The sequence below is a fragment of the Apostichopus japonicus genome, chromosome 17 (assembly GCF_037975245.1).
Source record: "Apostichopus japonicus isolate 1M-3 chromosome 17, ASM3797524v1, whole genome shotgun sequence".
Classification (NCBI taxonomy): domain Eukaryota; kingdom Metazoa; phylum Echinodermata; class Holothuroidea; order Aspidochirotida; family Stichopodidae; genus Apostichopus; species Apostichopus japonicus.
Genome location: NC_092577.1, coordinates 5,942,984 through 5,968,235, shown reverse-complemented (window position 1 = coordinate 5,968,235; position 25,252 = coordinate 5,942,984). Strand labels below are relative to the sequence as shown.

At 36.7% G+C, this 25,252-nt stretch overlaps 3 protein-coding genes across 12 annotated transcripts in view; 1 reads left to right on the top strand and 2 right to left on the bottom strand.

Moving 5' to 3' along the window:
• Positions 1-3,992, top strand: part of LOC139985117 (NLR family CARD domain-containing protein 4-like) — a 468,217-nt gene extending 464,225 nt beyond the window's left edge. For all 6 annotated transcript variants that reach the window (XM_071999324.1, XM_071999323.1, XM_071999325.1 and 3 more), the window contains one exon: positions 245-3,992. Coding sequence is in view for 1 of the 6 variants with exons in the window: in XM_071999327.1 (XP_071855428.1) it covers positions 245-262 (18 nt within the window). In the remaining 5 variants the exon portion in view is untranslated. The remainder of the gene's footprint in view (positions 1-244) is intronic.
• Positions 3,993-5,878: 1,886 nt separating this feature from the next.
• LOC139954813 (uncharacterized) lies at positions 5,879-11,370 on the bottom strand. 4 transcript variants are annotated; one of them, XR_011788193.1, is made up of 9 exons: positions 9,625-11,370; positions 9,140-9,225; positions 8,972-9,016; positions 8,798-8,842; positions 8,619-8,663; positions 7,241-7,362; positions 6,722-6,776; positions 6,443-6,534; positions 6,138-6,186 (listed from the first exon to the last, which is right to left on the bottom strand). XR_011788193.1 is itself a non-coding variant. In XM_071954769.1 (8 exons), the coding sequence occupies exons 1-8, from the start codon at positions 9,723-9,725 to the stop codon at positions 6,009-6,011; spliced, it is 714 nt and encodes a 237-aa protein (XP_071810870.1). In that variant the 5' UTR covers positions 9,726-10,431; the 3' UTR covers positions 5,879-6,008. The 4 variants fall into 4 exon arrangements, 3 of the variants coding, with proteins under 3 accessions (XP_071810870.1, XP_071810872.1, XP_071810871.1); XM_071954769.1 differs by lacking the exon at positions 6,722-6,776 and having other exon boundaries at positions 5,879-6,186; positions 9,625-10,431; XM_071954771.1 differs by lacking the exons at positions 6,722-6,776; positions 8,619-8,663 and having other exon boundaries at positions 5,879-6,186; positions 9,625-10,444.
• Positions 11,371-15,158: 3,788 nt separating this feature from the next.
• Positions 15,159-24,934, bottom strand: LOC139984805 (NXPE family member 3-like). Of its 2 annotated transcripts, none has more exons than XM_071998868.1 (5): positions 24,730-24,934; positions 23,279-23,467; positions 18,635-19,145; positions 17,165-17,334; positions 15,159-16,355 (listed from the first exon to the last, which is right to left on the bottom strand). In XM_071998868.1, exons 2-5 carry the CDS (start codon positions 23,452-23,454, stop codon positions 15,485-15,487), a joined length of 1,728 nt encoding a protein of 575 aa, XP_071854969.1. In that variant the 5' UTR covers positions 23,455-23,467; positions 24,730-24,934; the 3' UTR covers positions 15,159-15,484. The 2 variants fall into 2 exon arrangements, with proteins under 2 accessions (XP_071854969.1, XP_071854970.1); XM_071998869.1 differs by having other exon boundaries at positions 18,635-18,742.
• Between the last annotated feature and the right edge of the window lie 318 nt (positions 24,935-25,252).

The window sequence follows — 25,252 nt, the reverse complement described above, 5'->3', positions numbered from 1 at the left end:
TCTCTGTCAGTCTGTGCAGCGCGTGGTGCCTGTTATTTTGTGTAGCAGGGATCTCTATAAGTATGTGTAGCATGTGATGCCTCTTATTATGTGCGGCAGGGATCTCTGTCAGTATGTGTAGCAGGTGAACCTCTTATTATGTGAAACAGGTGACATCTGTCGTAATATGTCATCCCTTCATTAACTGCAATTGTTCGTTGAAGGGACAACACTTTTAAATAGTAATAATTTGTTATCTTTCTAGGTTAAATATTTGAACTAGAGTTATCTCCACGAAGAACAGCAGACTGTCTAACGTGTACTCTTCCAGAGAGAGAGGCAGACAGAGAGGTGGAGAGATAGAGACAGTTGGATAGAGAAAGGTGGAGATAGGGGGTGGAGAGAGAGAGCAGGGGTGAGAGAGTTGGAGATTGGAGGGAAGGGGGTGGAGATAGTGAGAGGAGATAGTCTGACACTCTTCTCAGTAACGTGTCTGGAGATGCCATGGCAGACTGTTTTATTTAGTTAATCGTTTTTTCCTTTCTGATTATTTATCATACATTTTGCGAGTAGATATTAATTATCAACGATGCTCGTCTTTAAGCTTCAAGTAAAATTTAAAAAAAAAATCTTGAGAGGACTTAGCCTTTCCAGTTCTGCTGAACTCATTAATTGTTGTAGACACGTGACGTATAGAACGCATTAGCTGCTACTTCTTCATATAGCGATCGTTCAATCAGGTGACATATGGAACGGAATTACTGCTGTTATATAGACATATGAATGTGTAATCGTGTTCTTTATCGTACAGATTATATGACATTACGTAATATCATAGTGAATGTAGGTTATGATCAGGTTATGAATTTACAATTATTAACTAAAGCTTAATAATATATCGAAAGTGTAATTCGTTGTTACATTACACGGATCAACTACTGATATCTAATATGGTAAATGTATAGTTCTTTGTTACATTAAACGGATTACCTAGTGATAATTCAAGTAATGAATGTATAATTGTACTCGCATCCTGCACTAAACGGACTATCAGATGTCACATTGTAATATAATTTATAATACTTTTGCTGCATTTTCTCAGAATATACTACGCATTTAGAGTTCAACTGATGTTACGTAATGATAATTCTATACTGATGTTACGTAATTGTAATACCATACATACTTTACGTAATGGTAATACCATACTGATGTTACGTAATGGTAATATCATACTGATGTTACGTAATGGTAACACCATACTGATGTAACGTAAGAGTAACACCAAATATTTCTGAAATCAGAGGCAATCAGTGTTATTCTTGTCTCAGTTCTTTAATGTTTCTGTTTTTACAATGAATGTATAAGTCAATCGTTAAACTACTCTTTACCCTACCAAACTAGGCACTTGAGGTGAGTAGACACCAGATAAGAGAAATGCCGAGCTGACCTAAGATTCTGGAATACACAAATTTGTGGTAAAATCAAATGTACGTGACAATTTTGGTTTTAAATTTGGTTATGTATTAGTATTATTTATTACTCATTATGATATCTTTACTCATTCAACATTTATTATCAGTTCATATTTTGCTCTTTTTTCAGTCTTGTTAGGCTATCTCGAGATGCTTTACTTTTCTTCTATGTCGTTCTTTTCCGATTTTATATGTAAATACTAGATATAATATAGGTAGGGGATGTAATCCTGTTCGAGATGGACAGAATGCAGCCCCTGCAGGTAGGAAATATGTGGGAGGAACCGTAAAATATATGAAAGTGGATACAATGTAATACGGTAGTCATAAGTAGAGACAATTACCTTCAACTTTTGGAAGCAGAAAAAAATCAAGAAACAAAACAGAGAAAATATGAGACGGCAGAGAGCTTGACCTCCGCCCAAGACCTGGGATCACCCTTCCTGGGAGATTCAACCTATATTAGGTTCCTCCTGGTGACTGTGCTGTACCCTGCGGACGCAAGCACTCTGTCCACCGAATACCTAATCTAGAAGGCATCTTACCCCTCACCAGAGCCAAGGCCTCCTCGCGGCTTATAAAGTCATTCTTATCAAGGGGAAGTAACTAAAAAACGTTAGGAAACGCATTGTCATATTTTTATCTACGGATCAGAATAATCACTTTGATATTCGTGAACCTTGGGGTGGGAGGTAGGATCGATGGGGATTGATGTGTCTTCAGATCAATGTGATATCATTTGTATATCTTTGACAGAGAATAACCAATCGTGAAGCTTGTTGTATAATCTACCAATATAACTCCTCAGTCCAATGATTTAACCTTCAATGCTTACTTTTGTCTTTCGACAATGAAACTTATACGTATCTTTTAATTAGCTTCGAAACCATTTAAAAATGATTATTTTTTACTGTTTGCGTTTTTTTCATAAAGTAATCTTATCGAAAACTCATCGAATGTGTTGGAGACACTACGATATCTATCATAGGTCAACAATTGCATGTTACACTATAATTGATCTGTTATATCGAATTTGTCTTCCTAAAGAGAACAAATGGAGGACGTTTTGGTGTATATCGAACTTCAAGATATTTCCAGTCACATGACGTCATTTACATAGGCTTCTTTTTCTTATTTAGCTTAAATATTTCCTGTAACAGTTTGTTATTACAAGTAATGACAGTTTATGCATCATTTACCTTCACTTACAGCTACCAGTTTTAATTTTAATTTTCTAATTGTTTTTATTTGTTTTTGCTGGTGTGGGGGTTGCTTTGCGCATTTTTTTTTGGCTATTGCCTTAGTTTATTTTTCAATATTCATTATGTAATCTATGGATTTTAAAGCCCACTGTAAACATAATATGTGGTATGGTTTACGATGACGTGTATATTAAGTAATATAATGATCATTACATAACATTAATATTTTGTACTTAATCAGTTAATTTAAAGATAAAGATTGGTTTTTATTGTACTCTCCTTTATCTTATCACTACGCGAGCTAGAAATTTATATTCATGTATAATTTAGTTATGTATCTTCCCTTAAGTTCCATTACAGCCGATTAAAGACAATCCAGTGACGAGTCTGTTACGTCATTCAATAATAATTCGAACAAGATAATGATAATCTGAACATTTTTTTGTACTGAAGCTTGAAATCAATGATCGTACTTCTATATATGGTAGGTCTTGTAGTTTACTCATGGCTGTGACCAATAGTAGTTCAACAATTCACTGGAAACATTTGATCAAAGGTTTTATAATTGCAAATTAATTCCGAATATTATACACAATGTAAGTATGTCAAGAAAATATCGTTATTTGTTGGTACTTAGTTTCAGTTTCTTATGTTTGGCTTTAATTGCCCAAGGTTTAAGACTCTTGCAAGCAAACTAACAGATCCTTTTCATGTTATCCCCTCGCTGCTCAAATATTATTGTAACCATTTTTGGGGTAATCTTCCACGAGCAAATTGCTAAGAAAGGAAAATTTAAAATTAACTCTAAATCGACTTTCATGAATATTTGTTTTAATATTTATATAATATATCTGGTATTACACATTGTTATACATGTTTCCGTAATTTGCGATCTTTCTATTGTTCTTTCTTCTTTCCCTTTTGGGACCTTTTGTCTTTTCGTTTTGTTTTTTGTTTTTTGTTTTTGCTTTCTTTTACAGTTTTTACCATTCATGTGATAACACAAAGGTAATGAGAGATCTGCTTGTATAATGAACATAGGTAATGTGAAAGAATATTATTGGTTAGCCTTACAGTTTGTATTCGATAAGCTGTTTCATGTGATTAACTTGTAAATGTCAATATTTGCTAATCGTTTTGTCATCCTACTAGAGATTATTTACACGGACTTTACACAATGTTTCGTTGTTTTCGTTTCAAAACACCTTACATTGTACCTGTCATACACTACAACATGTCCTCGTTTTGTCAAGAACAACAAAAATCCATATTTAGTTTCTTGCAGTCTGGTATCCATTTTGTATATATCTTAATTGAACCAAATTCATATGTAACTTGTGACTATAAAAACCATCAGAGATAAGTTTGATTTGACAATTTTTACTCTAATTGTTGTTGTTTGAATTGTATGGTGGTTTGAAAGGCCAAGATGTAGACCTACTTTGTCAGTACAGCACGGCATCAGAATAAATATTGAATATTGTTTTCGAGTTTCAGACTTTCAGGAAGTTTTCGGGTTGCTGAATTGCAATAAACTTGAAAACACATCAAACATATGACTTTGTCGAGTTGACAAGTCATGCTAACCTCTTAGTCTTACACGCACATGACACCTTGACAAAGAATATTACATTGTTTGAATGTCGTGTTATATACTTAAGCAGTTAGTCTATAGCTTGTTTGTCCCTTCAGAACCGCCGTGAAATCGCGATATCGACTAAAAAAAAAGAAGTAAAAAAAGAGATCAAAGATTATGTGTTCTGTTTCCTTTCTTCGTCTGCTTACTAAATTCTACTGCAGTGTTAATGTTAGCAGATGTACTAACTTGATGATGTAATCTAAAATATTTGTAATGACAACCAAAATATTTTTTTACCAAGTTTGGAGTTATCCCTGAAGGTTCTGTTAAGTCTATACACAAACGTCAATGTCTTTGTAGCCAGGTGTCTTCAATATGGTTACGTGGAGCAGGCTCCTGCGATTATTTCCTAAGTTTTATCCTCGGTAATTGTTTCATGAAAGTATATATCGTTGATTTGAGGATGCACATTATTGTGTGGCCCTATATACATACTTTCATGAACACTCCAGATTGTTTGGCGTTCCATGTAAATGCAGCACACATGAATATGTGATGTAACAATTAAGATGGTTGAGGTCATCTTCAAACTGTAACCAGATGAAATTGTTATCTTGATTTGGAGGTTAATTACGACCAGGGCGAAAGGACGATGTGTTACAGTTTCGACATTTCAATGTACAATCAACCTAGCTAATTTTGTAAACATAACCCGGTCAAATTGTTTCGAATAACAACCTTTCAAGAAATTGACCCAGTTTGATTAAATATTGTTCCCCTCTTGCATTCAAATGACCTATGATAGAGTTTTTTTTTGAAAACCTGTTTTGTGGTCTGCAGTAAAAGAGATATATCGTATCGTTAACAGCATCCCAAGCAAGAGATGTATGGTAGATTGATACAAAGTTCAATGATGGGGTTATGATTCTTCATCAATACACTTTTATAGTGTTTGAGTGTTTGAATAGTGATAATAATCGGTAATAATAATTAGGTGTAATGATAATAACGTGTAATAATAGTAAAGTGTTTAAATACAGATAATAATCATTAAATTAGGAAACAAATAAAACAGAACACACATCAAAGTTAAAAAAACGTTAGCTATTCTCCATTTGTACGATGGGGAATATAGTTAGTTTTGTTCTGGAACATTTGACTGTAACGATTTACCAATTGATGGTGAATGGCTTGTTGTTCTGCTCCAGCTGCCAGATGTGCTTCCGGAGTTCCGTTGCGTTTTGGTGTTTTGGCTGGTTGAATGACATCTTGTGGTTGCGATATCTAAGCTTGAAAGGGGCTTCCGTTAGACCTATGTAAGTCTTGCAGTTGTCGGTGGTTTTCACTTCGGCCTTGTATATGATGTTTGATGCCTGGCAGTTTCCATTTAGTGGGCATGTGTCCTTTTGTCGGCAGTTGCAAGCTTCCTTTTCTTACGTTGTGTGAGTGGTTGCTATGCGTTTGCTTATCATACACTTCACGAAGACATCGAAACTACACACGATATTCAACAGAAGCACCGTGAAAGTCAGTTACAGCTGCTATAGGGTATAGTGGTAATGTAGACCCAATCGAAGCTGCCGCATTTTTCGAGTATTTTCATAACCCAGGAATATACGTCATAAAGAGAAATTACCCCCATGATAAGATTTATTTTTAGTAGAACATTCAATAAACAATACATACATGTATACATTGATCAAAGTGATAATTTTTGGAGAATGTTTGCATTCTGTAAATAGTCTTTTGGCGGGTATTTTTATTTTAATTGCATTAATAAGGGCATTCTTCCCGTTTGATTGAATGACGAGGCTTCCTTTTTCGCTTTTTTGGTTGACTGGCCTGAAAAGCCTGGTCGGCTCTCTTTTTCGCTTCGATCTCATCCGCAAGACGACAGGCCCTCTCCCATCTTATTTTGTACTCTGTTGTATCTTCCCTCTCCAGTATGGTCCTAATGAAGATGAGCAATACACAGTAATGTACTTGCTATAAATAAGGAGGACAAGAATGCGCATACTCATTGGCAATCTTTTCCTACATTTCATAATAGAATCATTCAACGGAATTGTGAAGGAATTTGATAAAGTGTTAAGTGATGCTTTCAAAATTGGATATAATTAAATAAGTACAATGTACAGTAATGGTTTTTTACCACAGACTGAACTGATTATATTCACGTTATAGCTTTAGTTCTCAATTCAACTCACGTGTACTCGGGCATAGTCTTGTCAAAGGTTGATTTGTAACCAAAGTTAATCTCGTTAGTATCAAACATTTCGTTGACTTCCCAGCCGTCATTCTGTTTGGGATATAAATTGAATACCGTATGTTTTAAAGGGATGTCTTTGGGCAGAAGAGTCCTGATATATTTTATAGTCCAAAAATTCTTATCGTCAGTCCGCTAAATCGTAAAAAAATAGCGTATGAGGCCGGAAATTTAAATGGTCTCCTAATGGTTTGTGTATTAAACTACATTGTTCACTCACTTTGATCGATAAACCTTAGTTGTTTAGAAGGTCGTTTCTCGAAAGTTTCAATGTGCTGTAGAAATACAACATATACTGAGAATAAATATTCTTTTATAGTTTTTCATCAGTTCTAAATTCATTTGGTGCTTAAAGTTATCCTTTAAGAAATGACGGTCACCCAAGATTGAGCCTGCATGCGCACGAAAAGCAAATAACTTGATTTACTTTCAAATCCTTTTAGTGGCGTAGGAAGCTATCGAATTTGAAGTGAGATGAAAAAATATAAACAAAGGGGTGTCTGGGGTACTTTATAGGCCTACAAACAAGAAAATTAGATGACAGTGACCATTAAGACTATTTGATTGCGAGAACCAGTTTATCAAAGTTTGAAAGTGGATAAATTAAACAAACAAACTTGAAAATTAGAAATTAGAACAATGGAAGTTCAGATTCTCCACAATTCAAAACGGTTAGTAGAAACAAACAATCGTATACACGGGCTTCTTATTTTGCTTATATGTAACTATGTCTGTGTACCTGATCTAAATCCAGACCGTGGTCAGTTATGTCACTAAGCTCCTCCCACTTGACAAGGTATCGCGGTCTCATTGGTTCCAGGAATGGGCGCTTGGCAAAGTCTTCATCGTACAGGAACGCGGCTGCATGGGCCGACAATATATATATATATATATATATATATATATATATATATATATATATATATATATATATATATATATATATATATATATATATATATATATATATATATATATATATATATATATATACCATAACATAAGAATGGTCTTTCAACTTATTATCATGGTGAGGTATACCTGAAGATATAACTGAGTGCGGTATTTTACACCATTGGCAAAACCAACTTCTTGCGCCCCCCCCCCCAAAAAAAAAACAAACAAACAATTGTTGACCTCCACTTTTAAAGAACAAATATTTTCTAGAAACAATGAAAAGCAAAAACAGGAGTGGAAATTGAGCACCGGGAAATCCCCTGAATTACAACCGTTTGAAAATAGTGGCGCCTTCATGAATGATGTATCTCTGTTTGGGCGAAACTTGGGATTCATCTTTGCATTACCCTGGGCAGGGCTATATGTAACATACATTAGTCCAAAATATAATGCGTTAGGCCTAATCATAACACCGAGTTCAATTCCATTGTTTTAACAAGCCTAAATCTGATTTTTGGAACACCATTGAAGTCAATTATCCAGTAATTAACACTTTGTTGGGACTGTAGTGATAATAAGATGAAGTATATTGAAGACAACGAGATCATTAATTTTCCAAACACGAATGTATTTCGCTTCGATAAAAGTTCATATGCCTAAAACTACCTGCCTAACACTATTCATCATGTACATGCCAGAGCCGTATGTAGACATATGGATCTTGTACATGCCTACCACTGGTCTCCTTGTTACTCAACGAAAGTTTCCTTTGAACTTAACTTTGACATGGGTGTCTATTTTCGACTGTCTAAATGAACTATTAGCCTATGTTTTCATCTTATTATGTTTTTCAAAGGTTAGTACTGCACCTGCGCTGGCCTAACGATGGCACCAACCCTGTATAATTAAAAGGTATATATCCTAAGGTAGATGTAATTTCATGAACAAAGGAAACATATTTCCTTCAAATATGTTCTTCGTGAACAAGGTCTTTTCCTCTTAAATTTTGCTAGCGAAATGTGGATAATTGCGTGCGGAGTCTCGTAAAGTAGCTGCCATTGGTCGGCTTACAGGTTATAAACGTAATCATTAGCCATAAAGTCCCACCCAACAGACACCTGAACCCCACGACTACCAATATTACCACTGTAATTGGACAAATGTTTATGTATTAGGTAACATGTGTTTTACATATATAAACACGATAATATTATAATTACCACGAATAACTGCTTCTTCGCGTTTCTCATTGTACAGGAAGGTTGCTGCATGTGAGGGAAAAAACATAAACATGACTATAACAATGGTCTTTCAGCCTATTATCACAGTGAGATAAACGTATAATATTTACATATGTTATACATGTACAAGACAGTGGACACCATAATAGTATAGTTACCGCCAATATCTGCTTCTTGGCGATTCTCATCGTACAGGAAGGTTACTGCATATGCGGGGAAAAAAACATAACATGACTAAGAATGGTCTCTCAGCTTATTAACAAGTGAGATAAACGTATAAACTGTACATGTGTTATTCATGTACAAGACACTGTAATAAATATTATAGTTACCGCCAATATCTGCTTCTTTGCGTTTCTCATCGTACAGGAAGGTTGCTGCGTGTGAGGGAAAAACATAACATGACTAAGATTGGTCTTTCAGCCTATTATCACAGTGAGCTAAACGTATATTATTTACATGTGTTATACATGTACAAGACACGATCATATTATAGTTACCGTGGATATCTGCTTCTTCGCGTTTCTCATTGTATCCTTCTTGGGGTTTGCTCAGTTCAATGGCGGCAGTCGGTTGTTCTTTCCAGCTAAACATTATTGAGATAAACCATTAACAAAATAAGAAGTATTGACGTAACGGTGAAATTTGTCATGTTGCAGAGAAGGGCAATAGGGAATTAACTAATATAAATATTACGACATGACGTAGCCATTCAAATGTTCAATGTTTAATATCGATACCGGCCGACTAGTGCAACGTGCGGCGATGGGACCTTGAAACAGACCATCGCACCATCATGGGACCCCCTTACTCTCCAAACAACATGAACTAGTTTATAATAGTTGCGTTAAACTCATGCATGCCTGCACCAACCAAGCATCGTCAAATTCGTAAGTATAGGTAGACCTCAGAGTTTCGAGCAGATCTTACATGATATAATCAGTTTTGTAACCTCTTATAGTATAAATAATACCATCATACTCACCGACACCATTTTGTCAGTCTCGGAATGCTGAAGATGGCATCTTCAACGAGAACATAGAGCAAGGGCAAGGCTATGACTAATAGATCATAAAGCAGTATCATGGTTTTAACTTTCTAGACTTCGAGATGCAGAAATACATGTGACACTCTGAAGCGATCATTTTCTGTATGTGGATTTTTGTTTGTGCACAACACTTATGGCTTCATCTGTGACGCAATAAAGTCATAATTAGCCTATAGTTGAGTGCACGCGCGCATTTGTTTCATGCGTGTATGTTTTGGTAAACAGGGATATGCTACTGCGTCGAATACAGCGCTGTAACACTATCAAACGTTTTTTTTTCTAAGGTTGCGCACGAAGATAATATATTATCCATATTTTCCGTGTATATACTATGCTTGGAAAGTGCGCGTGATGCGCGCTTTTTAGCACGTGTATATGTATGTTGGCAGGGAATAACGCGTTGGGACCTTATCACATTGTTTCGTGTTCTTCACCGTTGCTGGCAAAGATAATGATTTATTAGTTACATAATTATTGCGTAGCGTTAGATGCATTCTACAAATATGATATTCACGCTATAGCTTCTGAGAAAACGTCCAGGTCGGTATAACGTCATAAATGAGCATAGCCTATTTGCGGTATTTCATTACGTCTGGTTACGTACTGGGTGCGCTACACACGGCACATCGCAGAGTAGGTCCTACATTTAAATTTAAAGGGTAATCAATTTGATGAAGGAGGAAGGGATCCGGTGGGGGAGGGGGCTGGGGCAGGCGAAACCATCCCCATCGCCATCTTCATTATCATCTATCTATATTATCTCCTAAGAAACGGAATTGAGCTGTTATTGAAAAGCTAGCCGTATGCGTCGGGTTGCTAGAATTAATAAATATAATCTCACGTATCGACCTATAAACATATTCATCCGGAATAATAGTAGGTTATCATCATAAATGACAGGCCATATCGATTAGTGATATTATTAATAGTAGTGATTATATAACTTTCAAAAGGTCTGTGTCTATTTGTTTTCGAATGCATATCATGCAATATGTTGCTATGTCATTAGAGAGAAAAGCCACGTTTAGGAACGATATTGTAACTTCTTATATATGTTGTTGCCCATGCATATTGAGAGCCACAGATCGGTCAGACCTAACGAAAAGGGTGAGGTGGACAAGGAGGGGATGGGGTCATGCATCTCAAGGGCCCTGGTGTGCACTGGAAAATATGAAGGGACACGAAATATTATGGAAGGGACCGGAAATAAAGATGGATTGAGAATAGTGCGTTTTGTATTCATAACACACTTGGGGAAAACTTTAGGGTGTAATTTCAGATCCTGCTGGTGACATGGTTGTCTCAGAGCACTCCGAGTCGGACCAGGTTCTATATCCGTCTTAGATACCCGGATTATAGCACGATGTCAATCTTTCTCTTGCTTAGACGCATTATAGTAATGTTTGCTTATCTTACATTGGTATTCATATAAATACTTCAGTTATGTACGCTATCTTACATTGGTATTCATATAAATACTTCCGTTAGGTATAGTGAAACTATATGTACAAGTACCCATTTAACTGGTTCACCTTAGTGACCTTACATTTAATTACATATATGTTGCTGTTAGATTAAAATCGTACATACGCTCATGTGACCACAGCAGTAACACGTGCGTATTGAAGGTCTTGATAACAGAGTGAATTTCACCAATTCACCTTTGAAATATCGGTCATTGGGTCTTTTTTTCTCATTTTTTTATGTCATTTATTCACGAATATTATACATGTATACGGTACATCGATTATATTTAGAGTTCCGATAACAACAGAGGTATGTCATCTGAATGATACAAAGGAATTTGTTTACATAATGCGAAAATTGAATCGAAATGAGTATTTGTTCTTCTCTTCTTATACCGATACATAAATATACATATCCATAAAAACATACCTTCAGTTGTTACGTAAGAATGTGACAGTTCTCGATAATTAATTTTTAACGGAACACAAGCCTAGGTTCGTTTCTGGAAGGACCACAGACAAATTGACGAGTCTAGAGAATTTGAATGAGAACGTAAACTATATTGAACAATGGAGTTTGAACCAACAACAACAAGTGGTAATTACAAATATTTAGAAAATTACTCACAAACTTAACAAGATAGGATACACTTTAAAACACGCTGGTCTCTTCCAACGGCGAAATCCCTCAGCGGCCACGACCTTGATGACGACGATTCTCGGTCCGTTGTACCGCGAAATTCACTGGTCCTCGACGAAGTTTCTCGCGATCCCAGAAACAGCAGTCACCTTCTTTCCGGCGATGCTCCAAAATAGAAGACGGACTTCCAGCCACAATCGAGTGAAGCACAAGTCGAACTTTCGCCGACTAAATATTACCAGAGTTAGTCCAAAATCAGCTTTATAGCCACCAACTCCTGGCGTAACGAACTTCCTCAACGGAGACAGAATTTCTTCACCTTCTCCGAAATAAAGACTGGAAAACTGTAGTTTCACAGCAAAGTCCTCTTCAAACTTCTGAATGGAAGTGAAGAATCAATCTTGTTATCGATATCTCAATCCCTCAGAAACTACTGGCAGTTGAGCACTGACGATATATAGTAGAATGGTATAATATGTGTCGTCGCTTGCATTCGTTCAGAAACTGAGAGACTTTTCGATCTGGGGCCGGTTTTTATACGATTCGCCATGTCAAGAATCATCTAGATCTTTCTCGATACACCTGAGTAACATTTCGACCCATTTTCTCCGTTCCCGGAAGTCCTTTGCATATCTCGCAAACATTCCAGAGAAACCACGAAGATGCGAGCACAGCGTACAACGGGATTACACGTAAACCGACGGGAAACCAAGACCAGCGTGTCATCATAAGGAATATACCAGAACAATCGTGTATTGCTCATTACATAAATAACATTCTGACACGGCAACCCGACCTAATTTCTCAAATATTGATTCGTCACGTAGGCCATTTCAAATACTTCCTATATTACAACATTAGGTTTCTCACTAACAGTGACTAGCGTTACGCTACAATGGGCCCTCGTAACACAGTGAATACAAAACTCAGGCGTACACACACCCAAAAATGTACATACACATACAACTACATAGACACATATGCCTACAAACACGAACGTACGTACATAAACACCCACACACATGTATAGCAATGCACAGTGAATAATAAAACAACGAAAAACATCAGAGATTGCCTATGCTACTACATAAATATAACAGTAATAAGAGTCTCAATATTCTTTAATTGAATGAGAAAAACAAGTCCTTAATGCCATGTTTTTTTTTTTTTTTTTTTCTACGAGCAGAGCTAGTAGAGTTTCGCTTCGAAGCCATGTGCTTTTCAACGTTAAGAATGAATTTCATTTAATAGAAGAAATTATAGCAGTCAGGCTTAACATTTTTTTGTTTACAATTGAACATAAAGTATTTGATATGAAGGATAAACAATTCAATGGGTCGTAACCTGTTTCCAGCTTACCGAAGAAAAAAATTCTCTTTTGAGCAGATAAACTGTCTACCAACAATGTTCTGCTCGCAATCCAAAGGAAATTAGACGTCACATGACATGACCAGAATAAATGTTCAATAGTGTCCTCTTCAATATTGCAAAATGTACAGAGAGGGGAAGCAACTTTTTGCATGAAATTTAAAAGCCGATTGGTTCCTAAGATGAGGTGTATGAACCTAAATTGGAAATATTGTAGTTTAGCTTCAGAAAGCGTACGAGAAGGCACCTTAAATATAACTAACCAATCGTCCTGAGAGAAGTTAAAAGTATCGCTCTATTTATAGCAGCCTTTTGGCGGGAGTGAAATACAGTCTATAGGGCGAGGAAAGACTACTTGTGACAATTTAGAAATGTTAGACATAAGATAGACAAGGTGATTTTGCTATTCCTCGACAACGTTTTCTAAACTGACGGAATCTTTCCAGCTTCTATAGAAGCTGGAAAGAGATTATATACACACGCGCCCACACATCACTATTTAAAATGTGCCACTGAGTAAGGAGTGTCTGTAAGCACCTAGCTCATATGTTAATATCTGATATTATCAGTCAGATAATGACTATTTAATATACACGACTAAACTGCAGTACTGTGTATTATAGTACCATAGTCATACATCAAACAGATTCAGTTATGAAGGCTCTAATTAAGAATCTGATCATATGCTGAATCGGGCAAATAATTAGTTTCGCTTTTGTGTTGAAGCATAACCTTTGTTAAACATCATTGGAACAAAGAAAAGCCAAACAATATGAAAAGTACATATATTTCAGAAGAGCTTTAGAAAGGGAATGATGGCATATACAAAGAGTAATATGCGATAATGATGTAAGTGACGGGATCGGTTATAAAATGTTTTAATGCTTTTTACATTTAATCATGTTAGATAAAGACATGTTGCGTTCACACATAATACACTAGGGACAGATCGATCTATCTACACCTGGGGTTTACGGTAATAAAATGAATGATAGGCCTATTTCAAGTTATAGAGAGTTTCTCTCATCAATCGTTGCATAATTATGTAATATTCATTGTAAGACATTGTAGACATCCTATAACTATACGCTTATGTAAAGCAAGTTGAAAGTCGAAGGTTTACAGTTTTGTTTTAGGCGAAGACTCCCTCACACGACTTTATAAGTTAACCCCTGGTCATTGGTAACTTGTCACAACTACACACCAAAGTGTGCACAAATCAAAGAATCCCTATTGGGACAAAACAGTGCACCACATATACGTGTCCCCTGGAGAAGGGCATGTTATCTAGCAATTCCCCATATATATACACCTGGGTGAAGAAAGGCAAAGGAGATTAAGTGCCTTACCCAAGGACACAACGTAATGTTCTTGGCCAGGACACGAACCTGCAATTCTAGATTACAAGTCCACTGCCTTAACCACTTGACTACAACGCTCTCGTAATTCCGTAAGTGAATCTGACAATAACAAACTATGAAGATGTGGATCGAATGCGTGTGACGGTGTCTATTACATCACATACCCTCCCATCTTTCACTACTTTCCAACCTCACTGCAATAAAAGAAGAGAGATAGAAAATAAAGGATTTATTAGCATATCATTTGCGTTTAGACCTATTTCTAGTCTAAAAGCCCCAGAAAGTCCCTTTTGACAAGTTTTACCAACCCACTTTTTCTAGTTGAGGGTTCTCCACATGCACTCCCCGACATGTTAGCAGGCTTCATAGATCCCGAGGGCCACACATTTATCCACCCACTGGCTAAGTAAGAGCATGGACATATCCACTCACTGAATAATTAAGAGCATGGACCTTTATGGAGAAACCAGAGGTGAATCTAGGATTTATAAATGTGCTTGTGTGGTCCTAGGGGGTTTGAAGCCGGATATCGGGGGGGAGGGGGTTGAGGGGATGGTGGGTGGGGGTGGGTGGGTGGGTGGGTGGGTGGGTGGGTGGGTGAGGGGTCTAGGATCCTCCCTCAGAATAACAAGAATAACAATAACAGTATTGAACTTATAAAATCGTGAACCTTATTACGAATGAACTAGGTATATAATTATAGGTAAAAAAGCAGAGTTGCGCTGAAGTTTTGTGTCAAGTTGGGTTGTACACCCGTTAACCCCCTGGGTTCACACCGTATGACGTTTTTGGGCTCAAGGAGTTGTATAATACCTCCCCGACAGTGCTTTTGGAACAAATGGCGGTGGGAGTCTGTCTCCATGGCTTCCACCTCATCCCCTGTTCACGCCACATGAAGCTTTAACAAAATCTAGATAAACGTAGCTACGTTTCGTCTTTACACGTCAAAGAGTTGGGCTGTTTTATTGATTTGTTTTGCATATATAAGTTAAAATTCTGTTCAAAATCTCTTTTACAATCTTTCTGTCTGGGTGAACTTGATCTTTGAAAGGCTGTACTCTAGTTATGTCGAAAGCATCGATAAAACCAACTCTCTTCTCTTCTCGAAATATTTTCCTCAATTCTAGCTCATGTTGCACTATATTCCATTCGCTAGAAACAATAGCAATCCATACGGCGGGATGGTCTTTTGTGTTAGCGCCTTTAATAATGACCTTTGACCTTGGACAACGATCGAGAAACGCAGTCACTGCTTGCTTTATCGCTAATAATCTTCGAACGTAGAATATCTTACCAGTGGCTATGAAATGAGCCCACAGTGACAACACGTAGACGACCTCACAGCCATCCTTCCTAGAATTGATTCGATCTACTATGTATTCTATGTAATCTGTTCTTAAAACTAGACCGGTCCCGGAGCTAGGTAGGCCATGGAAGTGATATTTGATTGAAATCTTATCTTTAACACTCTTCAATTCCACAGGTCCATGTCCTTTAATGGCACCTTCCGGTAATGGAAGTTGAACCAAGTATCTTTTGTAATAGTCTTTGACATACTCAAAGACCTGTCTGATGGTAGAATCACCAAGAAAGACTACAGTTTTATGTGAAAGACATTTCATCCCTGTATCGACTGAAAAATCGACCACTCTACAATCGTTGGGATACCATTTATTCTGAAAGAAATGGCCACTTATGTGCATTCCAGCAGGTGTACCATTCATTGCACAGTAGGATAACTCCATTCGGCGTTTATCTTCTATTGGTAGGTTTCGCTTCAAGACATCTTCAACAAGCACCGACAGATTTGCGGGAATTTTAACCATATGGGATCTGGTGAATTAAACAAATTACTAAGTCACTCTAAAAGAGATGAATTTCTTCTTATTCTTCTAGTATAATTGTTTTTAAATGGTAATCTATCCACAGGTCAGCTCAAGTTTTAATTTTTTCCACCGTTTCTTTGTTATTCTGGTACACCCTTCCAAACAAATATTGGATTGAGTTGTATTCGACCCTAGATGCAATTGCCAATTCATATTTGTTTATAACATCATTTTGGATTAGGATTTGTCGACGTGATCAAATATTTCAGGTTCCAATATTCTTGATTATTTGAGTTTTTAGTAGCAGTTAATCAGCATTCCCCAAAAGACACGATATATAAGGACTTAATAGCCGTTATCAAATTTTAATTATAAACGCTAAAATGAGTTTTAAGTAAAGTCTTCTTTTATGGGTTTTCTTGTCAGTCTATTTCGATCATACGGTTAACGACTTCACGTAGATCTTCTTCGCCGAATGTAATTACCTTTCCATTGATATGTCAAGTAATTTAAGTTAAAAGATTAACATAATTTGTAAAAAATAATACCAATACCATTAAAAAAAATGCGACCATTTGAAGTAAGATCAAAAGGAAAGAGATTCAGATAAAATAAAAGAATCGTGTAGTTCATTTAAGATGAACTAAAGACACCGAGGATTTCCTTACATGTGATGCTTTCTCGTTAAAAAACAATCGAACAAGAACACAACCGTGGAAGTTGAACGTTCAAACAAAATAAATGGTTTGTCCCCCCCACACCCCCTCCCTTTAAAAATCTTATTTGAGGTAGTGTTGTGAATGAAAATGCACTTACTTCATTAAAAGCGATTTAGAAAGCGGTGATAAGTTTTCCTCTAATTTTAAGAAAGTACCTTTGTACATTTTATGATACTTCCAATCTTTGCATTTCAGTCTAGGGTCCTTAGGTTTCTGACAGTACCATGGTCCATGGGTTCGAGGGTTACTTAAGTTGCAAAATGGCCACTGTGAAAGAAAAAGATAAATATTACACAAGGTCAACTTATTGAAAAGAAAACTCATTTAATAAAGCTTTTCCAAGAATATAGTAGCTATGTTGATGTCCAAATAACTCCTAAATGCTAAACCAATGCAGATCTGCCGCAAACAATTCTGAGTTGGAGAGCGCACAAAAAATGTACAGGTAGGAACGAAGAATTCTTAAATGGGCACAATACTCGTGCATTGTGTACTCTTAGGTTATTGTACACGTGATGATTGTACAGAGAGGAGCCAAACAGTCCTACAGGTTTGATTTCATATGACCAAGTTTGGAAACTGAACGCCAGAACAACGCTCAATTCAAACCCCAAGACAAAGCTGCAGTCAATAAACATCAAGATTCATGAAATATTTTTATAGGAATCACGTGATCTTTTTATTTTGATGCCCATCGCTGCATGGTCTTATTCAGGACCGTCGAAAGGATGTTGTGTGTGTGTGAGAGTGTGTGTGCAAAGTAAGGCAGTTACTATCATATGTTGAAAATATAATCGAATCAATTTACAGAAAGTGTTGACGTTTGGATATAATTTAGTTTTCATATACTTTTTCACATATCTGGGGGTTGATGATGGTAATAAATGATGACCCCATGGAAAATATTTATATGGAAACCATGGAAATCTTATTCCAGGTAGTGGACATGTTAAGAGAGTTACAAGTTTTAGACGCTGTACGTTTGTTGTACAAAACGACATGTAGTTCGAATGTAGTGAGGGAGAACTAACTTTCAGAATAAGATGGACTACATTTTTAATGGTCTGCAAACTACCATCTAATCAAAGTTGACTTTATGTTGTTTTAGATGGAGATGTACATTTCGCTTGTCTTTTTTTACTCCAATTATCACTGCAAAAAGCCATGCGCACAAATTTACTAAGATGGTAGAAAGCTAGGTCGGGCGTAAGGGGGGGGTGGAAAGACCGGTTCAAATAAAAATAGAAACCTGCAAGAAAGGGACAGGGGCAGCTCCATGAGCTAATGAAAAAGTAGAAGTGGTCCTAAATTCGTTGAAGCCAACTTACTTAGGGATTCGCCGGTTGATCCTCAGGGGATAAACAAAAAACATTTAGAGCCATTTTTACACTAGAAATAGGGCTATAATTTGATCTTAACGTTTGCTCGTATTTTCTTAGGAGCTTTAAAACCACACAATTGAACATTTTCCTCCGACTAATTTACCTAGTGGGTCGTGTCTCCGGAGCCCTTTGCGAAAGCCACTTACTGCAGATAGTAAAAAAAAAGAAAAACCACGACGACTTACCTCAAGTTCTGCGTACCTACAGATAACATCCTCAGTTACATTTCCTGCTACGAACTGGCCTACAAAGGTAACATTCAATCCGACCTTCCCAGACAAAGTGAGAGTCATCTGCGGAAGTAGTTCAACAGGATGAATGAGTGTTACAGAAATATTGACCTTACCACTCCACCGCAGAGTGAAATATACAAAGTATGTCCCATTCTGAAAATCGGTCATTTCATCTTCTCTTGAAGCCGAGTAAGGATTCATACTGAATATCTTAAACCTGAAAAAGTCTCCGCCATACAGTTTTGGTTCATTTCTCCAGTCTCTTGCCTGTATTTTGATCACGAGTTTGTCGTTTATGTGATAAACAGTTTTCCTTTCCATAACATTAACAGTGGTAAAGTAAGGGCTCGTCGTTTGATCAAACTTGACATTAGGTAGAACTTGCTCGTCCACATCTCCTCCAAGAACTTGCTGATGGGTACAGTTATCGCTGGAGCGCCACGGCGGAGTGCATGGATGTACACTGTCGGAAATTAGTAAAGATTATATAAACAATTTTGACGTCAGGTGTAAACTGACACTACTTTGGCTTTCGTCCTACGAAAATATTGCTGGTTCAGTATACCGTGTGTGTACAGCAATAAAATAAGACCGAGCAATACTGCAATTAGAAAAAGGCTAGATCTCCATAGGTGCATTTTGGTCAGTGATTGGAAGTATAGCATGGATGTGCATGGATGTAAGCAAAGCATGGAAATAAGGCATGTAATGCGTGGATTTTTAGAGCGTAACAGGTTTTCTTTAGTGCGCAATCGCACGGAGTGCTCACGGTTTTATCGCATCCCTATCAACGTAGTTTATAATGAATGGTTTATTGTAGTCAGTTGGTTGTTACTGCATATTATGCTCTAATAGTTGCCATGGAAATGCATGGCGTGGCAAATGTACAGGTACTATGTTGTCCATCATTCCCATGTAGGAAACGGGCCGTAGGGGCTTCTATTTTTGTGTCGGGTGAGGAAAGGTTTTCGTTCTTTTTTCTTTGTGTGTATGTGCGGAAGTGCTTAAAATTGTGTTTCGGAAAGTCTCATAACTGTAAAGCAATATACTTCAAATATAATGGGTCTATGCCAGGACATGAGATGTACTACCTCCGTGACTAATGACGTAATAGGATCAAAGATCACAGGTCAAATAACCCAAAACAAAAGGTGGTCAAAAGCCTCAAAATCATGTAGGATATATGACACTTCAAGTTTACAGCGACTAAATTAATGTAAAAACGTAAACATTTCGTGATCAAGAAAGGTCAATAGTCAAACTTGACCAAATTTGTGCAAAAAACGTTTGTCGTGAACTCTTCCTTAATCGTTTGGCCGATGTATTCCAAACTTTGAAAAAAAAACTGACTGTAATATTTTACCCAACTAGCGATGAAGGTGGGTACCTCCTATTCCGATTCCTCCCCCCTCCACGTTGTACACACCTCTGATAATGTTTCTTCATTGGTTGCCGTATTGTTGTTGTTGCGCTCGCTACAGATCAGCAGGCTGGAGAGCACACACGAGCGTCATATGTTAACGTTATGTAATCATTGTTATACATGTGAGGTACATCCATTCGGCAGACTGCCCTCGACATGGCTATTAATTAACGACAGTTATCATCCCCATCTTAGCTGCCATGTCCTTAACTTTCACGGATCAGCACACAACGTGCTGTCAAACCAGAGTTTGATCGAATGGAGCGTTTATACGTAATACAAAGAGAAGTCTTGTTAAATCCCTAGTATGAACAGCCTAGTGTACCTTTCTTTTTCACAAATATATTTTCCTGTATCTATTTGCTGCCCAGAGAACGCCCCCGGTAACGCTTTCAAATGATGCTAGATGTTTGTATCGGACAGATCCTCGGGCATGTTAAATACAGTGGGCAAGCATACAGTGGGTATTCGTGATAGGCATAAACGGACTCTGAGGTATGTACAGTTTGCACGCAAGGAAAAGAGTATGACAAATGACTTGGCCAAGACTATAAAAAGGGTTGATGAAGCAACAGAGTGGGTGAGTTCCTTAGTGGTTGTGGGTAAGGAGAATGTCCAAATCATGGTATGCCTAGACCCCATGAACCTTAATTAAGCACATAGAGAGGTTACACTACAAGTGACCCTCAAGGGAGGAGATTATGGCCGAATTTGCAAATACTAAATTTGTCAGTAAAGTTGAAGCATCGTCAGGATTTTGGCAAATTTTTTTTTGATGACGACAGCTCAATGATTTGCACATTTTTAACCCCATTTGGGGGGTGCAGATTTCTCAGGATACCATTTGGAATTGTGTCAGCTCCTGAGGTATATCATAAAAAAGACAAATTCACTAGAAAATTCATTTAGTGGTGTCAATACGTGCATGGATGACGTAATCGTATGGGGCTCGACAAAAGAAGAGCACGACAGTATACTTGACTTGTACTTGGTCAATTCTATAGCACTCTCAATCATAACAGGATAGAATCACACAAATAATGGCTAATTACACCATTCATGGGGTTGGTTTTGGACTACACTTATAATTAGTTTAAAATTCCTACCTGGGGTTATAATCACCCAGTCTTGCTGTAACTGAAGTATAAATTTACTCGTTAATGGGTAAATATATAGCTCTACCAGTTCTGTATTTTCGGGGGCAAACGTGACCTTATTGTCATATATACCCTATAATAAATAACAACAGTTTGGAACACAGAGCTGCCCAGGCGAGTATAATCCCAACAAACGAAGCCGATAGACGAAAACCAAACAATTACTGACAAAAGGATGATCATGCCATAAGGGTCCTCGAATTGGGCATCAATATGTAAATGTACACCACAAATGGGTAAAATTACAATTTTCACTAGTGTAAAAATACCCCCTAGTGGGTGTCGCTGTGCGGGATTTACGTTAATTTTTTTTTTTTTTTTGGGGGGGGGGTAAATAAACCGTTTTAGTTTTTACAGTGCACTCTAAAAAATAAACGACGAGGAAGGCAAACTTGAAACTGAATAGGACGAAATGTCAGTTAAACCAAACTCAGTTAAAACTTATTGGAGACATCTACTCGAGTGAAGGCAATAGGCAAGACCCAGACAAAGTGTCTGCCGTTCTCAATACGCAGCTCTCCAATATCCCAAAGACCTCCAAAGGCTACTTGAAATGGTGAACTATTGACACAAATTTATATCTGACTTGCTATCACCACTGCCCGTATAAGAAGCGTACTAAAAAAAGCAAATTGAGTAGAACTGGACAACTATTCAAAAAACAAGGCTCAACGGGCTTCTTTCAACAGATCCTGTACTAAAGTTAAATGACCCTTACAAATAAGTAAGAATCTCTGCTGACGCATCATTTCAGGGTTAAGTGCAGTGTTACTGCATAAATATGCATTTAGAGCAATGACAGTAGCTGAAACGAAATATACGCTCAAATAAAAGTAAATAAAAAGGGTTCCTGGCTATGACGTATGCTTGTGAATGTTTACACTAATTTGTATGTAGTGCAAAGGTCAGTGTTGAGACGAATCATAAACCATTGATTCCGATCTTTTCAAAATAGCCATTTTGGAATGTAAGAGATGAACGTAGTGTTGTAAGCGGGGTATTATTCAATGGCAAAAGAATCGTTGTTCCTAAATCACTCCGTAAATTAATATTTTGCAAGCCAGGACATTGATAAATGCAGGTCTCGAGCACGTGAAGCCCTGTATTGGCCTGGCATGGGCCAAGACAAATAGCTTTAATGGAAAGGAAATGTGACACACGCCAGTGATTCAGAAACAAACAAAAAGTAGAACCACTTTTGCCACATGAAGTCACAGAGAGACCGTGGCAAAACGTTGGTGCAAGTTAGTTTACTTGGGAAGGCAAAGAGTATCTATACTAGTTTCTGAATATCATTCATACTACCCAGAGGTTATCAGTCTGACAGCAACCTCTAGAAGTGCGGTTGTAGCCAAACTCAAGAGCATTTTTGGGCGACATGATATCACAGAGATTCTATTTAGTGATAATACTCGCCAGTTGAAACGTAAGGAATTTGAGAAGTTCACTGAGGAATAAGACTTTCAACATTAAACTTCTAGTCAAAATTATGGCTTCATTGAAACTATTAGGATCAGAACACAACATATAACATATGCAACGTAATAAGATTAATGAAGATGAAAAGTTAAAAGCAAAAGAACTATTTTAAGTTAGTGTGTGTGACGACGTTCACCGAGAGTGACGACACGCATCATAGTATTTATATAACCAAAATTTGGAGATTTGCCTTGTTGTCCTCATAAATCACTGGAATGGAGCTTTTTGACCGAGTTAGGACTGTTTAGGCGTTCAATGATAAGAGCAGTTCATTGACATGCAGAATATAACTACCATCGACCCACATATTACGTGCTAAATGGCAATGAGGATTTTTGTTCTTGAACAGAATAGAGAATCACGCCTCAGTCACACCTCGATATGTTGAATAGGCGCAACGTTAAACACGTTATTGTATTCTCATGCTCGATTAATTATGCCACCTTTTGGTAACACAGTGAGGTGAGCTCTGAATTGTGCTAACAGCAGTTTTACTCTGACTGACGTTTTCATATTAATTTCATGAAAATGGCTCACCTTTCTGTAGCCGCTTCGTGCGTTCTTCTTTGTATTGTATAATCAAACGACACTGTCGCTGGTCTAATAGCAGGCAACATTATATGGTCAGTTTCGAAATGGCCATCCCATTCCAGCAGTATGATAATGATACTGATTGTCATAGCCATTACTAGTAACACACGTAAACGGTCCATCGCTTGAGGCAAGCTGTTAGGGATTACAAAATACATGTGCCAATTAGTCGAAAATGATCACCTACTCTAGCTAAATTGTTCACAATAATTAGGATATATAAAACTATGTTTATCAACATTTTTGCCTACCGTAAATATCCGATCACGTAGAATGCCAATGAGGACACGACCGACAATCATGTCCTACTTAATAGGTGAGGCTTCATAGTAAATAGTAAAACAAAAATAAAAATAGCAGATTTCAGCATTTTAGCAAATTAATATGTTTGCTTGCTAGAGATACTGCCTTAAAGCGCTTCTATAATAGGTGTTCAATGTGTTAGACGGGGGATCGGGACGACGGATTGAGGGAAAAGGGGCTGTCGGATACCGACCAAAACATCAAAACGTCCAAACAATATCCAAGGACTGGATATTATTATAATTATTATTATAATTATTAACCAGCATTTAGAACGCTATTCACACTAAAAAGAGTGTACAATAGAGTATACAACTTAGCCCTGGTCATTGGTAACTGGTCACACTTACACACCAAAGTTTGCTCGATTCAATCAATTTCTCCTGGGGCACCACGGTGCTCCACAAAGTGGATTCCCACGGGCGATTTCCCATAGGGTGCAGCCACAAACCAGCGCACGCAATTATATTTGTTAGGGTTGTGGCTCCTAATGCAAGTTATTGGGTCCACTTGTAAATATAACAGATATAGCAAATGCAATAGCTTGTTATCATTGCACTTTGGCTTAAACTATATATATATATATATATATATATATATATATATATATATATATATATATATATATATATATATATATATATATATATATATATATATATAAATAGTTGGTTGGTTGGCGTCTATCTTGGCGCAGAGTGCTCTATATCCAGTGGACAGAGCGGAATATATGTTGATACTAGTGGAACACTAGTAGTTGTAACTCGGAGTTTCACGCGTTATAGCGATCGTCAGACAACAGTATATATATATATATATATATATATATATATATATATATATATATATATATATATATATATATATATATATATATATATATATATATATATATACATATATATATATATATATATATATACATATATATATATATATATATATAAATGTATATATATAATTATATATATATATATATATAAATATATATATATATATATATATATATATATATATATATATATATATATATATATATATATATATATATATATTTATACTAAGCGATCCTCACAATCATATCACTGACTCACCTTTCACTTGTCCAACTGTACGAAAATGGAGAATCATTTATAATCGCTCGGAAACAATTTGTCTGGCGTGCACGATCTGTGGTATTCCTTATTTTATGTTAAATTTTGCTTGGGTTATGAACGTTGCACCAATGTCAAATTTACTGTATTCAACGTTGATATAACAATGGCTATGTATCGTCACCACGGAAATTTGTTTCGACCAAAATGGAATATATTATATTCGTAGCGTTTGTTTACATTATTTTGGACTGTACCATTCGATAGTATTTTGAATTTCCTCAAACGTATTAAAATCATGGTTTGTACGGTATTAAGATATATATTGCCTCTGTATGTATTTTTGCGTTAAAACCCTAGCTGATTTTAACAATATTACTTTATATTGCAGTGTAAATAATACGAAAATATAAAACAATTCGTTTCGGTATCTCCGATTCTCAAACTCCGATACTAAAAGGTAAAAAGACAGAAAAGGAAAAAAGAAAGAAAAAGAAGTTGCTATTACTCTTACAATAGCAAT

Bases quoted from the DNA above. Each gene is read 5' to 3' on its own strand.
- LOC139954813 (XM_071954769.1), bottom strand. From the start codon at position 9,725: ATGATACTGCTTTATGATCTATTAGTCATAGCCTTGCCCTTGCTCTAT. The intron at 6,535-7,240 runs GTACACAGACAT...TATCCCAAACAG, and splicing joins ACGGTCTGGATTTAGATCAG to AATGACGGCTGGGAAGTCAA. The intron at 6,187-6,442 runs GTGAGTTGAATT...CATCTTCATTAG, and splicing joins AAGACTATGCCCGAGTACAC to GACCATACTGGAGAGGGAAG.
- LOC139984805 (XM_071998868.1), bottom strand. From the start codon at position 23,454: ATGGACCGTTTACGTGTGTTACTAGTAATGGCTATGACAATCAGTATC. The intron at 19,146-23,278 runs GTGAGCCATTTT...AATTTCCGACAG, and splicing joins CACGAAGCGGCTACAGAAAG to TGTACATCCATGCACTCCGC. The intron at 17,335-18,634 runs GTAAGTCGTCGT...TTTCTTTCACAG, and splicing joins GTAGGTACGCAGAACTTGAG to TGGCCATTTTGCAACTTAAG.